The sequence below is a fragment of the Bombus vancouverensis genome, chromosome 1 (genome assembly GCF_051014615.1).
Source record: "Bombus vancouverensis nearcticus chromosome 1, iyBomVanc1_principal, whole genome shotgun sequence".
NCBI lineage: Eukaryota > Metazoa > Arthropoda > Insecta > Hymenoptera > Apidae > Bombus > Bombus vancouverensis.
Genome location: NC_134911.1, coordinates 12,666,091 through 12,681,798, shown reverse-complemented (window position 1 = coordinate 12,681,798; position 15,708 = coordinate 12,666,091). Strand labels below are relative to the sequence as shown.

The 15,708-nt window shown below is 44.9% G+C and overlaps 1 protein-coding gene across 2 annotated transcripts in view; it reads left to right on the top strand.

Annotated features, from left to right (window-relative positions):
* Positions 1 to 15,498, top strand: part of klu (zinc finger protein klumpfuss) — a 53,700-nt gene extending 38,202 nt beyond the window's left edge. The window contains exons 1-2 of one of the 2 annotated variants that reach the window (XM_076619547.1): positions 4,794 to 5,241; positions 8,975 to 15,498. In XM_076619547.1, coding sequence (XP_076475662.1) covers positions 5,035 to 5,241; positions 8,975 to 10,624 — 1,857 coding nt within the window. In that variant the 5' untranslated portion in view covers positions 4,794 to 5,034 and the 3' untranslated portion in view covers positions 10,625 to 15,498. Of the gene's footprint in view, positions 1 to 4,793; positions 5,242 to 8,974 lie in introns of those variants that run through there. The other variant, XM_076619554.1, reaches the window with a different exon arrangement.
* The last annotated feature ends 210 nt before the right edge of the window (positions 15,499 to 15,708 follow it).

Below are 15,708 nucleotides of genomic sequence, written 5' to 3'. Positions count from 1 at the left end.
GGGCCCGAACGCTATACCGGGAAACGCGAACAGCTTTCGATAGATTACAGGAAAATTATTTCGTGTAATGCGTTCGAATGGGCCCGAGTTTGTTTTAATAGAATTAGAAACTGCGCTGCGTAGTCGTTTATTATAAAGATCGGTATTTTTTCCTTTTCAAATTAGATGGACGAGTTTTCGTTTTGCCGATGTTTTATCGTCCGCTCTTAAGCAGAGCGCGAGTTAAACAAGCTATAAAAGAGAGTCGTAAAAGGCGGCAAAAAGTCCAGGTTCTTTTATAATATTTTTAAACCAGCGCGAAAGAAAGCGAAGCGCGCGAGGAAAGTGAACTGTTCGAAGAGGAGCAAGTATCGTAAACATTGTTCTTTGATATTGGTCGTTTCTCGTGGTTGATTTTAGAAAAGAAAGTTCTCGTATTGTTTGGAACACACGCTTCTATATGCCGCTTCCTCTTCTAAACGCATCGATTTCAACGTGATACCGCGAACGATGTGGTTCGATCGATGGTCGATAAAAATACCCCTCGACTTTAATAGCTAACGTGCAACGATTAGGCTTGAATCGTATAATCTTAAATTACTTCAGTTCGTAGCAATTAAAATCAACCGATTTTACAGAAATCTAACTTAAAATATCGTAATCGCCGCTTAATCCAAAGAGTTGCAAGTTAAAAATCTTCGATTCCTTTCATCCTCTTTCTTCGTCGATAATTCCGCTCCATTCGCGAGGAATATTTGTGGTTATCGCTAACTTGCAACTTCAAAATGCTCCATATACAACCGGTTTTCATAGAAATTCAACTTCGTACGTGAATCGTCGCGAATCTGAAGGGTAACAAGAAGACGAAGAGAAGAGCGACGAGAAGTTGTCGCGTCACTAAAGGGAGCAGAGGAGAATTGACGTCTTATTAAGCGACGGATAACGTCGGCTAGTCATTTGGAGCGTCAACAGGCAGAGGCGAAGGGCATCGCCCGTTATCATCGAGTCGTCCCGATGCTCGAGTGATTCAGCGAATTCCCAGCGTCCCTTTAGAACGGCACCGGTCAACCGATTACACGCCAATCGGATCGATGGATCGCGCTAACTAGATCGCAAGAGGAGGTCGGTGCTATATCGACTTGTAATCGTGGCTACCGCGACAATAGAGGATCGAATTCATAGATGAATCGTTGGAAATCATATTGTTGCAGCTCGTTTTTATAAGAAAAAATATTGAAATGTAAATTATCGAGACATCTCAGTGTATTATATTTTTGCGTGTGCTCGTCACGCAGCTTTCACTTGGACAACATTTAATTGAACGTACAAATTTTTCTTGACCAACCTCTTAAATTCTTTCGATATCTCAATTAAATGAATCGTCGATGCAGTGCCTGATACGATATATGGAAACGTTCTAACGATACGTACGTATGTGTAATTTGCATTCGAAGATCCTCAGTTTGGAGAATCGAAGGTGAAATTTGGTAAATCCAAGTCGTAATTCGTAACGAATATTTCATCGTAATTCATCGCGAACATCAACGCAGTGATCTATTTCTACTTCGATAAATCTAAGATATAAAAGTAAGATTTGTAAAGTATCAACTTCGAACAAAGCCATCTATCCATTATCTTCAAGTCGTACGCAGCGAAAGAGTTAAACGAGGCAGAACTCGAGATCGAGCGCTTCGATAATCGCTGTTACCCCATCGAGTCGATCGTCGCTACAGGGCGAATAAATTAATTTCGCTATCCGCGAGATCAAAGCGCGGGCATGAGGATAATTAATAACCTTACCGCGGCGTGACGACGTGTCGCGCGCATAAAATCGAAGCAGAACTCATCGAGCGACTTAGAGACACCATCCTCTTGCGCTCACGCAGACCGCAACCGGTGCAGTGCGTGGATTTTCTGGATCAAGTCGTTGATCGTCGTGGAAGTCGTCGTTCCGGTGTCGGAGAAAAAGGACCAGAGACAGGTTTTCGTGGAAAAGAAGCCTCGTGTTCTCGCGGCCTCGCTTGGGGATATATCGTTCGCGAAAAGAGGCACTGGAGAAGAGCGCGTACTTGGCGATCTACGAGCCTTATAAAATGCTTACAACCATTCCCGGGTGACGTTAAGTATGATAGTCGGTTTTTGCATCTCCCGGGAACGGCGACGAGCCGGACGTTATTTATTGGCCGATGGTAGTCGCGATTAAAAAGCAAGCAAAGTACTTGTCGCGAGCTCGCGACAGAGTTTTCGAGTCCTTAACGATCGAAACGCGTTATAGTACGGGAAAAGAAGGAGAGAACGCTTCTTGGATGCAACCCTTTTGTGCCGATCAAATGTCCTGGCGTCTTATAGGAGGCGTACAGGAAGGTAGGAAAACTGGGAGGTAGATCGAGACTGAATCCGCGAATGTGTTAGTGCCGTGCGTGTACGATGTACGTACGGAGGGAGAGGAGATAGGTTCGTCGTATAGCTCCTTAAATCAACCCTAGTTGGCCTGTCAACCGAGCGGCGCGCGTTCCCTTTCGCGGCGCACAAATTACCACGCGTTTAATTACCGTCCGATATACGAAGGGGGGCTATTAATCACCACGCCGATAACCCGTAATTTTCCAGCAACGATAAAATCTGTCGCACGACACCGAGTCTCGCGTACGCCGCGACCAACAGCAGCAGCGTATTCGTGACAAGGTATATCTTGCTCTTTCTCTTTGCCCTTTCCCTGTCCACGGGGAAAGAGGATGATCCGCTGTGGAAAGGGAAAAGGAAGGGAAAAAGGAAGAGCGAGCAGGAGGCAGAGGAGGTGGTATAAAAGAGGAGAAAACGCGCGCGGAATACGATCAAAGAGCGATCCTGTTGCTTCCATATAGATTTTTCTCCCTTCCGCGTGTGCTGCACTTTCTCTTCGCGGCGTCCGTGGGCGTATTCGCGGCGGAAAATAGAGCAGCGGAACTCCCCTTTGACGTCTCGGAGGACGAACAGCTGAAGTCGGACGATCGATAGCCTGGAAACGAGAGCGAGATTGAACGTGGTGCAGCGCGACTTAACTGGCTGCCAGTTCCATGACTTTTAACGTTGCTCTTTTTCTCTGTTTTACTTTGATTCGCTGAATTCCCATTGATCGTGAGCAATGGTTGTGAACGTTGATCGCGAAGAAACACAAAATCCGACGATGGGTTTCTCTACCCGTGGCCTATGTAGATACGAACGATTGGCTTCTCTTCGGTAGCCCGTCTGGTTTTTTGGTAGCAGTTTGCCGGAGTCCCACCGCCACCGAACCCAGCTTGCCTGCCCTAAGGCCACTCTTTCCTTCCGAAGGAGGAACGGTGGATGGACGATCGTAGGGATGGATTCGAACTGTTCTCGTTTACGTTCTTCGATCAAACGCAGAGCCCTAGAGACTCTAACCTAGCGACTGCGGAATAACGAAGCAGATGTCTGTGGTTATTCTTACGTTTGTCGAATAAAATGATTCTTATACGATACGAATAAAATAGCATTTGCGAGGGAACGAATTTATCGACTTATTACGTATGACTTGTACATCGTGCGGTGAGTTTCGGTGAAGGTAATTAAGAATGGAAGGGAAAGTTACAGCTGTTTCCAGCTAATTTGACGATGTACGACAACAGGTTGTATAGGAAGGGTTCCCTTTGCGGTGTGGGAGAAACGTGTCTCGATGCGGGCGCCGGAACAAGTTTCTTTGATTTTCGTTTTGCTTGACGAGGTGTCTCGTCGTCTTGTTCGAACCGCTCGACCAGCTGAGTAAAAGGTTGCCTATAAAATTCCCTCTTCGATGAATATAATTGTCCTTGGTGTTTTAACCTTAACCCAACGATATACAAATACCTCGTTCGATTCTATAATTTAATAAAGATATATTCAAAGTTCAGTTTATACAATATGAAAGTTGATTTGAAACTTTCATCTCGGACCGATGTATATAGAAATTATTTTTGATAGTTTGACATTATCTGTCTGGTGACATGCTGACATTTTGCTATTATAACGAAGAACCACTTAATTATTAAAGACCATCGTAAGACCAGGAAATCACGATTATATAAACCGCGAATATATAAATATTTAATTGCAGAAATAGGAAAGAAAAATTCATATATCCATTTTATATAATCGTGTGCTTGAATTGATTCGCAAGCTGTTCGTATCCATCGTCGGAACAGCGGAGCACCCGGTATATGGACAGATCGAGCGGGAGAGAAAGATCAAGCGCTACACCCACGCCCATGTCTCAACCTGTTCTGTTTCTCCCGTCGAGCCGCGGTTACAGGTGCCTCCCTGAGGGCATTCCTGCTGGAATTCTTCACCCATGATCTTCTCCCGGGCCTCCTGCAAATTCTCGTGACGCAGTTGCGTCGCGGCTTACCGACTTCGCTTCAAATCGTCCCCAAACATTCCTCCTCCTCTTCCTCCTTCTTCTTCCTATCCAATATTTACCTTCTCCCTTGCCTTAATATTCTCTGTATTCGCTTCTATTTAGAAATCCATTACACGCTGTATTCTCTTTAGAGATACATTGTCAAAGACACCGGAGGTGCGTCGAATGCGCCACTCGAAGGAATCTAACTAGCCGATTAAGTTTCTCCTCTCTCTAACGTAACACGCGGTGATCGCGTTGCGTAATCGGTGACGCAAAGCGACGCCCGTGGTGATTTCTTCGAACACCGACGCGTGTCCAGTCGAATCAGCCTCAAAACGAAATTGGCCGACCATTAAGTTATTCTAAATGCCCTTCGACGATGTGGTGCCGGAGAGGCAGGATACTCCGAGAGAGAAAGGAAGCGCGTGGACGTGTGGCGCGAGCAGACCTCTCGAGTTTCACGAAACTCTCTGTCGTTTCGTGCGTCGATCTCTGCCGAGTAGGCTTCGCGAGCGTGGAATATAATCGTTGGACGCGGAGCAGGACCCTTCGGTGTCCCGTGATGGGCAGAGTCGAAAGAAACGCAGACGAGGAAAGGAATAAGAAGAAAAACGAAGAAGCAGCAAGCAGGAGGAAATAGGAAGAAATAGAAGACGAAGAAACGGAAAGGGGAAGAGTGGATGGCAGCCACGCACGCCCACACCTCCTCGTCGGGGACCTGTTCTCGGCTTTTACGTTCTGACATCTTTTCACTCCGTTTACGAGTCCCCTTTACGTTTTACGACCGATCATCGGGGCCCTTTCTCTCAGCGAGATTCTACCGACCGTACTCGGCCGAAGCGAAGGGAAAAAGGAGGATCCAGGGAAACAACAAGACGATCATCACGGTAGGAAGAACAGGCACGCCGAAGACCGCCGTGAGACTCGTTATCCGCCGTCGATCTTTCGATGCCCGATACCGAATATCGCGGATATCTTCCTGTGAAATGGAAAATGGAAGTGCATCGATGCTCGATCCTCTGTATAAAGGGAGATCGCGTCGATAGGGATTACGGCGTGCATCGGCCAGCGCGTATATCTGACCGATGAACTTGAGTGGTCGGATGCCAAAGATAAAAGTATATTACGCTACAATGTAGTCTTATGGAGCAAGGTTGTTTGTATGTTATTAATAGGACGGGTGTGATTCATCTTCTTAAACTGCAGTTTACGATTGTATTACAAGCAGACTGTTTGTGATATACCGATGTAAGATGATTTAGTCGAGACGATTCCTTTTAGGAATTAGGGGTTGATCGTGTTTGTTTAATTCGTTCGTTCGATACTTCCGCTAAATTCGTGCTTTTCTTTCGACAAATTTTAACGAGAATAGTAGTCGGAGGAAGAAAGGCCGACTCTTTTCGAACAGCGTTTAAGGGATACTTTAAAGAACAATTAAATTAGAAAATACTTTTAAACGTTACAGCTACCGATCTCTAATATTCCTATTCTATATAAAAGCAGTCGGTCAATATTATTTTTAGAACTTCTTACCACTTGCAACTACTTCTCATAAATAATCTACTAGCTAATTTGCCGCGAATGATATATTACCACGAATACATCATACCCAAATAACTATATGACTAAAGCGATCATACGGAACCCAATAAATATATACAAATTACATTTTAATCAATCGCAAGAACTAAAAATCCGAAACCGGTAATTTCGACAGATTTGATAATTCCGGTCTTAACGAACCGCGTCTGCACCCACGTACCTTCGTTGAAATTCTGTACCAAACTTCCAACCTCAATTTTCACACTCGAATTAATCTCACGATCTCACGAACGTCACCCATTCGTCACTCAATCCTTCTACCGGAAAGAAATTCAAGAAGCCTCGCGGAGGCGTAAAGTTGAAGGCCATTCGGCCTCACCGCGTGTCGCAAGCGTTGGCCGTCGAGTATTTCTGCGTAATTGAAGCGGGCATTGCCGCAAGTTTCCGCGGAGTTGATTTTCCGCGCGCTTAATACTCTGCGAGGCATTCGCACGCCTTCGCCATGAAAGGATTCGTGCCGCGGCGAGAGGAGCACGCGTGGTTCAAATCGAATTGAAAGAGCTGCGCGGTAACTGCGCGCGTGTACGCGCTGGAATGTGATAGGCTGGAATCGCTGGAAAGTCTTCGCCGGGACATCTGTGTCGCGGCCTCGCCTTCCGGGAACGCGAATTTCTATTCCACCGATGCGACTAATTGCGCTGGAAAATCGTCATTCCCGTCGTCTTCTTCGCGCTACCAACGTCAAACGCGTCCGTTTCACGCGCCGATGCATGCTTCAGGTTACGCGAGTCGTAAAAGGGCGGCACGTTTCATCCGCGTTAGTCGCCGGGTATATATTTTACGAATAATCGCCGCAATAAATCGAGATTGGAAATTTCAACGATTCACGTTCCCTGTTTAATTTATTGGAGGTAATTTAGATAATCGACGCGGCTCGAGCCGTTTCAGTTTATGGAAAGAATGGTAAAGAGGAAGGTTACTTACGACCTATAGAGTTACGAGTTTTCTCTAGTTTTTCACCGGAATCTTGTTGTACGAGGGTTGCTGTATCGTTCGGGTATCGATGCGACATGCAACGAATGGAAGATACAAAATATGCGGAGGAATCATTTCTTTTATTACAATACTTGATCGCTTATGCGGTATTTCTTGTCGATCGAAATCCAATGTCTAAATATTAGCTTTAGGAGAATGACGATCCAGTGAGGCGAAAAACCTCTTTGACGTAGCTTCTGTGCGTGTTTCAAAGTTATTTACTCTGCAGATAACGGTATAGGCTTAAAAAGACTTTGTGAATGGTCCTTTACAGTCGTTAAGAGGAGATTAGCGCATATGAAAGTAACTATTTTGACGAATAACGTAGTTTCTCTTTTCTGTGATAGAAAAAACGACAGAGATGACAAATGACAGTGTATTGTACGTAAACTTATCTTTCTCATTGTTCGTTAATTTCATAGCTAGACTTTCCGAGAACCTAATTTCGTAGAATAGCCGATAAACATCCTGGATATCACGATCACAATGATTTCGTGGTGATCAATTATTTCGCCATAGGCGGGTTGCAGTGGACGCGCGGCAGGCGATATTACAAGTTTTATGGCGTCCCTGGACGGGTCCCCTGTAACTTCTCTCCAGTCAGAAACGGAAAGTCGCCTACACCGAAAAACGGGGGGTTCAGCTCGATTCGTCGTTTGTACACGTTGATTCATGCGCTCGCAGCGTCTGTCTCTCTCGCGCGCCATTTAAATTTCAAATAGTCCGCTGGATACACCTCTCGACTTGCACGTGGTTTTATGACAAAGTGCCGTTGTCGCATCGAACAAGACGAGTCCTCTGGTCCGTGCATGGTTCCATTAAAATAAACACACCGCAGAAGGAACTGTAAGCGGCGTGGGAACTTTCGCTTACTCGTCGGAATCACATTCATCTTTAATTATCTTCCATTCGTCGGAACGAAATTTTAACATTTTTGAAGACGTGAATTTTTATATATCGAATCCACGTATGAGACATAATTTCTATTATTTGAACCGATAGTTATACAACCTATACGAAGTCTAGGTTTTGCACCATTGAATTATTAAATTATTATCAGGAAAGTTAGAAATGAATAAAAACAAATAAATCTGGTTACCTGACTCGACATAAGATTGTAAAATTGTAAAAATCCAAGCCCATAACCTATAATCTGCAACTTATAAATCGACTAATATTATTTGTTGCTAAGTTATCGTGTAAGGGGGTCTAATTACACGAATTCTTATCCTTCGACAAGTTTCGATCGACTTAGCCAACTACGCTTGAACGATCTGGCGATCGACGAGTTCCCCTTTCAACGGTGTCTTCTAATTTTAATGAATATGCGAAAAGTCGTTCGAGGCGAGAAATCGAACGTCATCGTTCACAGCGACACGTGCGGCGTAACGTCTATTCGATCGCGCAGCCACGCTCGATTCGTGCCATCGATGCCATCTCGGTAAGCGAAATCGATCGATCGCGCGATCGTCTCACCTTTTATTTAATGGCTACACGAAGCTCAATGACGGGCGGTCAACCTGTACCGTGTCGGCGGAAAAAAAGCGCGGACGCATTAATCGTGATTTATTGCGATCGCGACGCGAGTTTTCGCGAACGGTGGACGTCGCGTTCTGTTTTTCGTTACATAGGTCGATATCGACCTGTTGGCCGATCGAAAGCTCAACTGTCCTGCTGTTCCCTTGTCGCGTCCCTGGTTCGTCGCATCCATTCGGTAAGCAAGAAACTACAGGCGTAAAAGGCGAAGTTGCTCTCCGTCTTGTCCGAGACTCTGGACTAATGACGCGGATCCTTTGAACGCGCGTAATGGCGAATCGTCGGACGGATAACCGCGAGATAAGGTCGCGTAAGCGTAGCGCGTGCATGCCGGAGATCCGCGTTCGCGTCCGGCACTAAAAGGATGATTCACGAAATTACGCGGTGTCGAGAGCGATCTCATAAGCAATCGGAAATGAGCGCGCCGCGGAGGCTGTAATTTAACAATATCCGAGATTACAGGGAAGGAAAAGAGAAGTAAGAGTGGCGTGGTTTTCGTTGTTTCAGGACGAGGTGGGAGGCAGTACGGTGGTAGCCGAGGGTGTAGTAGGCGGCATAAAGGGCCCAGGCGGCGGGTGCCGCGCATCCTCGATGACGATGGCCGAGAGCGCCGTGGAGGACGCTGCAGCCGCGCCCCCGGGTCCGGCCAAGCCGCCACCGCCCTCCTGTACCAACAATAACACCCTAGCGGCGACTGCGAACCGGAACCATCGGAACCTCCGCAGAAGGAAACGACTCGACCAGGTCTTGGACATTCTGCAACACCGGAGTTCGCCATCGGAGGGTGAAGTATTGAAGTTCGAGGGAAGCGTACCAGCGTCCGAAGAGGAAGAGGACGTGTTCGGTTCGCCCAGGTCGTCCTCGAGATCAGCCACGGATCCACCGTCCGGAATCAGTTTGCTACCCCTGAGGCTGAAGAGCGAGGAGCCCGTGACGTCTACCGAGGAGGAGTCGAACGCGAACGAGACGAACAGCACCGACCAACAACAGCAGAATCATCATCCTCATCATCCGCACTATCACTCGCATCATCATCGTCACCGGCACAGGCATCATCACAGAAACAGCAACGCCAATCACCTGTACGATCAGCTTCACCCGCCTCATCAGAGATCCCCGGTGCCCAAATATGCGGGATGCACCTGCGTTCAGTGTTCCCAATCGACCACCCCTCCGATGGTGCTACCCTCGCCGACATCCCCGTTGACTCCTCTCACACCGCTCACTCCGTTAACTCCGCTCACTCTGCCGCCGTTGACGCCGGGATCCCTATCGTCGTACAGTTTCGAGCACTACATGCACACCAAGTACCTGCCGGATATCTTCAGAGGACGCAGTCATTCGGACTCGGACCTGGTGCCAGGATGGGACCAGAAGCCTCCGCTCTCGACCTCGTCCGTCTTCTTCAACCATCCGTTGAGGAGCGGTTTCTTGGAGAGCGATACGACCAGTCCTCAAGAGTCGCCGTTGGATCTTTCGATGAAGAGTCTAATGGCGTCGGCCGCGGCGGCAGTTTCCGGTAGACCGCCGGCCCTCCAGTTACTCCCACCGGGGATCGTGTCGAGGGGCTCGGTGAGCGTTCCAGTAGTAAAAGGCGACGTGGCGTCGCCGACGACGAAGGAGAGCGTCGCCGTGAGGTACAACCTCGAGGTATCTCCCGTGGTGGAGGAGATGCCGCCCGGAGCGGACGTGGCGTACGTTTGCCCGGTCTGCGGGCAAATGTTCAGCTTGCACGATCGTCTCGCCAAACACATGGCCTCGAGGCATCGCAGACAGGGTCCTCAGGACGCGTCAGCGAAGGCGTACCTCTGCGACGTATGCAAGAGGAGTTTTGCCAGGTCGGACATGCTCACCAGACACATGAGACTGCACACGGGCGTCAAACCGTACACGTGCAAGGTTTGCGGCCAGGTATTCAGCAGGTCGGATCACCTGAGTACCCATCAGAGAACGCACACAGGCGAGAAACCATACAAGTGCCCGCAGTGCGCGTACGCCGCCTGTCGCAGAGACATGATCACCAGGCACTTGAGGACCCACGCCAGATTTCCCGACGTTCAGACGCCTAAGAGCGAACCTGGCCTTCTTGCTGGCGAAGATAGCCCCACGTTTGCGCAGGAGCTAGCCTCCCCTTCGGCAACGATCAAGGCCGAATGACGACGGCCAGGTGGATGACCGCCGCGTTTCTCGCCCGTGACTCCAAACGGATTTCGAGAAGGTGAGCTTCGACCAGCTTCGACGAACGGTTTCGGCGCCGAAGTTGCGAGGTCTCGACAGAGACGATGACAAGACACGAGGATCGCAGAGGACAACGACGGAAGGCAAGATCGATTCGTCTGGGTGGAATTGGCCCAACGATTCACCAGACCCTACGATTCGGTTAGAATTAAGGAAATTTTTCGTTATTTTGTCGTTTTCGTAAAATTTGTCGTTATCGTATAACGAAATACATAGCGTTATCGGTCTTGAAATTTTACGCGTTTTTTAACAGTATTATATGATATTCGTCTTCCCCGTTGTTTCTCCTAGAAACTCGTGCGACGTTCATCTTCCGAAGTCCTTTATTGTTCATCGAAAACTTGGCTGTTCGGAGATCATTTCGAAAATGACTGTCATCTCGCGTGAAATATTCGTTTTGTATCTGGAAATTTAACAAACTGTCAAATGATTCTTCTATTCGCGTAAAACAGATCGATTCTTTTCGACATTGCAAACTTTTTTATTTATTTCCTATTTTCTGTTGATCCGCGAGAGTATCGTTCATCGTCGGAATTTCTCCGAACAACCGATCACTGTTAAACGATGGTTAGTCTCTCTCAGACGACATTTTTGCGCATGAAACGGAAACGATTTGAAAGCATTCCCGCGGGAATTGCACGCGCAATTCACGCATATCCGCGCTCCGAAGGTTCGAAATTCGAAACATGACGGTATGTTCAAGAAACTTCGGTATGTTCGAGATACTCGCGATCTTTTCGCGATGTCAATCTTCCATCGAAGTGTATCGTTGTTTCGCGAGAAAGGAGACGAAAAGAGGAGAAACTTGTGCCAAATTTTCACGGTCGATCCGTTGTTAAGCCTCGTTCACATGGTTACATATCGGTCGAGTTGAGTACGTTGAAAAAAAGATCGTTGGTGATGTTCGTTATCTTTATAGTAAAGGTAAACTTGTCTCTTTCTGAATCTGATACCATAATCATTTCATGCTCGTTTCCCTTTTGGTTCGACTATAAATTAATTATTTAAACTCTCGGTTATTTTAAACTATTTTCTCATAAAATGGTTTTAAAATAAAACTAAATGGCTTGTAACGATTCTTTCAGAAGTACGACACACGTGAAAATAGATTCGACGCTTCGAGGAAAGCTGGTGAAAGTAATATTTATTCGTCAACAACGATCTTTCCGAAACTCAAACGTTGTTACTCAAAAACGAAATCCTCAATTGAGACTATCGTTTGGTTGTTGAGAAAACAACACTGTTAGCTATTATAACGACTATTAAAACAGGAGAGAGAGAGAGAGTGTGTGTGTGTGTGTGTGAGTGTGCGCATGTTGCTTTATTGGGTATTGTGAACTTCCTGTCGACAGCGTCGTGTTATATATTTATCGAAAATTCGTTTGTTACTCGCGAAAGCAGCGTGAAAAGGGAAGGCAGTCGAGCACTTTTGAAGGCTGCCTTTCGAGAAGATTTCAGTCTCGAGAAGAGAGAAGGGACGCAGATGGAACCGCGAGACGCGACGATTTTTCTTCGTGTGCGAAGGAAAATGAAGGAAACGAAATAAAAACTAAAAGAAAGAGAACGAACGTAACCGTACCTGCAGAAAGAAAGAAACTTAAAGCATAATAAAAGCGTTTAGATGTAACGTTAATTAGTGGGTAACGTTAATATTATTATTGCGTTTTATTATTATTATTTTTATTATTATTATTATTATTATTATTATTATTATTATGGATATTAATATTAATATTAATATTATTATTATTATTATTATTAACATCATTCTCATATTGTAAACTGTTCGGAGTGAGAATGTTGCGAAAAGCGTGCGTAAGAAAGAGAGGAAGTTATTTTTTTATACGAAGAAATTTTGCGAAAGGGTCGCGAGAGAGGTAAAGGAAAAGGAACACCGAGCGCGGGCTACGTGTTATCTAACTGTAAATTCATTTAGTATCGAAATTTGCAAAAATTCAAGATCGAACTTAAAGGGTATATTCTCCTGTTTAAGGGAAGGACTAGTCCACTGTCGGAGTTCTCTTCCAAAGTGGCGCTCTCTCGCGAAGCAGGTGGACGAAACGCCTTCGACCATTTCGCGTTTCCGGTCCACGATGACCAATTCATTAACTAGTGTATTTCGTCGAAGCGCGGTCTGAATTCGACCGTTCGGGATTTTGCGGCGCGGACGATTCCTCGAAAAAAATACTCACTGGTTCGACTGGCGGATCGCGTTCTCGCGATCGCGAGAAAGATGACAAACGTGTACTCGACTATCGAACACTTTGTCGACAGACGCTTTAAGTGAAAGCTTGTTACAATTTCAGAAAATAGAAAAATTCTATTAAAATTGAAAAGAAATACGCGGCAATCGGAATTAATTAGAATTAAAATCGCAAAGCGAGTCATAATTAATCTTGTCGCGAATATCAAATGTGATAGAGATGTGTCGAAAAAGCGTCGACGACACAGTGTCTTCGCGTATGACGTTTCATCGGAGACTACACGCGGTGTCAGCTATATACTTCAACCTTGCTCAACCTCGACCGTTTCGCCTTTTTCCTTGCCATAACTCGGCCGCTGTCCAGTGTGTCTCCCGTTCGTGACCACGGTAAAACGGGCAGTGACGAATATCGCGAGTCACGCCCTGTGTAAACACGCACGATGCTCATCCGTATTAACACACGCGACCACACATGATATTGCATATACACGCTCATAGACACAGAGACAGAATACAATATTGTACATCCATAGACGCGTTGTTCAGGAAATACACGGTGGTAAGGTGCGCGTAGTTGAAAGACGCGCGCACGCGCAGGTACGTATAGCTGTATTTTTGTATACCGATGTTTTTTCTAATTAGTCTACCGTTTTAAGCGTTTCGAGAAGGAACGGAACGTGTAATTAGCCGTTAAGGGGAAACTGTCGCTCTCTGCTTGCCATTTTAACTTGCCTCTGTCGATCGAACGATTACTCGGAAGGCGGCTTGTCGGAGTGACAAGAGAAGGATACACGAGGGAGAGACCTCGAGGCGGAAGGTTTCGTTTGATGGGCCTCGACGTTTTCTTCGCGGAGATTGTTCGTATTTCGAAACATTGAAATTACGTTTTGTAAATTCAGAAACTTATATTTTCATATCGTGAGAAATTGTGCAGTTTGTTTTTGTTATTTTTTATTTTCTACTTTTCTTTTTTTAATGATATTTTTGTCCTTTTTTTGCATAATTACTTTCTTTCCTTTTCTTTTTTTTCGATATGAAATCACAAGGATAAATTTGGATGACATAAATTGGAACGAAATGGTTGTCCGATCTATTAAATTTTCGTTGTATCGAAACTTCCGATTCGATATCTGACCTTCGCGCGATTCAGCCTTAAACCTGAGAGAATCTCTCGCGCAACGAGCCCTTTTTCGCTTGATGAGACATATGTAGATTGAAACGAAACGATATAGAAGGGACATAATTGTATAGTAAAAGAAAGACAAAAGAATAAGAAAGATGCGACACGCTCGTCGTGTCTGCAGGCAATTAAGCGATCGCCGTGCCAGACAACCTGTTCTTGTAATTATTAACACTCATTTAGCCATTCGTATGATTATAATTATTTCTATTATTATTATTATTATTATTAATTATTATTATTATATTATTATTATTATTATTAATTATTATTAATTATTATGCCTAGTTACGTTGTTAAGTGATTAATCATGTTTAATGCTTCTATTATTTATTTTGTTATCCTATTCGCAAATCAAGCTTCCTATTTTTCGTCCTATTCTTACATTCTTCCTACCCTTTTTCCCTTGTTTCTCGTTTCATCGAAAAATCCTGTCCGATTCTCGTTCTTTTCAAGGTGAAGAAGAGCGCTCGGTTTCAATTACAAACATCCGTCGCATTTATAAGTTCGTATTCCGGCTTCTTCTCCGCCCTTCCGCGTCATTTCCTCTTCTGCACATTCTGCGCAAAAGAAGTAAATGGTAAGGAACGACGAGAACGGTCCTTCCCGCGATGATTTTTACGGTTCCGTGACATTCTGTTTACGTTTTGTATAACGACGAACAAGAGATTGGACAAAAGCAAAAGGAACAAAAATAGAATAAAAATAAAGCGCTCACAAGGGTTTCTGTAAATTATTGCCGACGACGATTGTGTATGTTAATTTATAAATTATGTTGTGTTTACGAATCGTGCCAGAATGGAAAAAAAATATAATTTTTCAACGAACTGCCACGCGCGTTTTCATTCAGTCCATCACGAATCATTCCAATGTATTCCCCGATTTTTCCTTCTTTATTTTCATCTTCGTTTTTCTTCACTTGGGTCTTTCCATTCGATTCTTTTTTTATTTATTTTCCTTTTATTCGTGGGTTTATTTAATCCGAAAATTATCACGAAAACGGTGCCGTGCCTTCATCGTTGTAGCGTTTGGAAAGAGATTGGGGTGTCGACGAGCCTCGTCGAATCATAGAATACATATCATCTTTTAAGGCTGAAGATACACGGTAAGAACGTACGTAGAAAATGAAATATTTTTTCATGGTCGGTGAAATAATACAGGAAAAACTTAGCAACTGTATCTGTCTATCGCTTGCGTACGATCGGTGTCGCGCAAAACGAATCGACGATTGCATGTCTTCACGGCCTTTTTTAAAGGAAAGGGCTCGAACGGATTTTGCGATGTTCCCTTTGTACCCGTTTCTACGATCACGAGTCGATAATCCTTGTATCTGTACATCGAACAACAAACTGAATCTGTATGTTGCTGCACTCTTACGATGAAAATATATATACACGTTAATTGTTTCTACATTGACTGTGATTTATCAACGAACTTCACCAAACTTCATTAGCTTTCACGAGTTGCTGTGAATACGCGCGTAAGTAAAACTTGTTATTAATTCATTTCACATCATAACTATATCAGTGCAATTGTAAAACTAAACGTCATTGGAAAATCGTAATATTGTATCGGTATAATTACCGGACTAAAATTGTTCAACAAACCAATCATATTTCG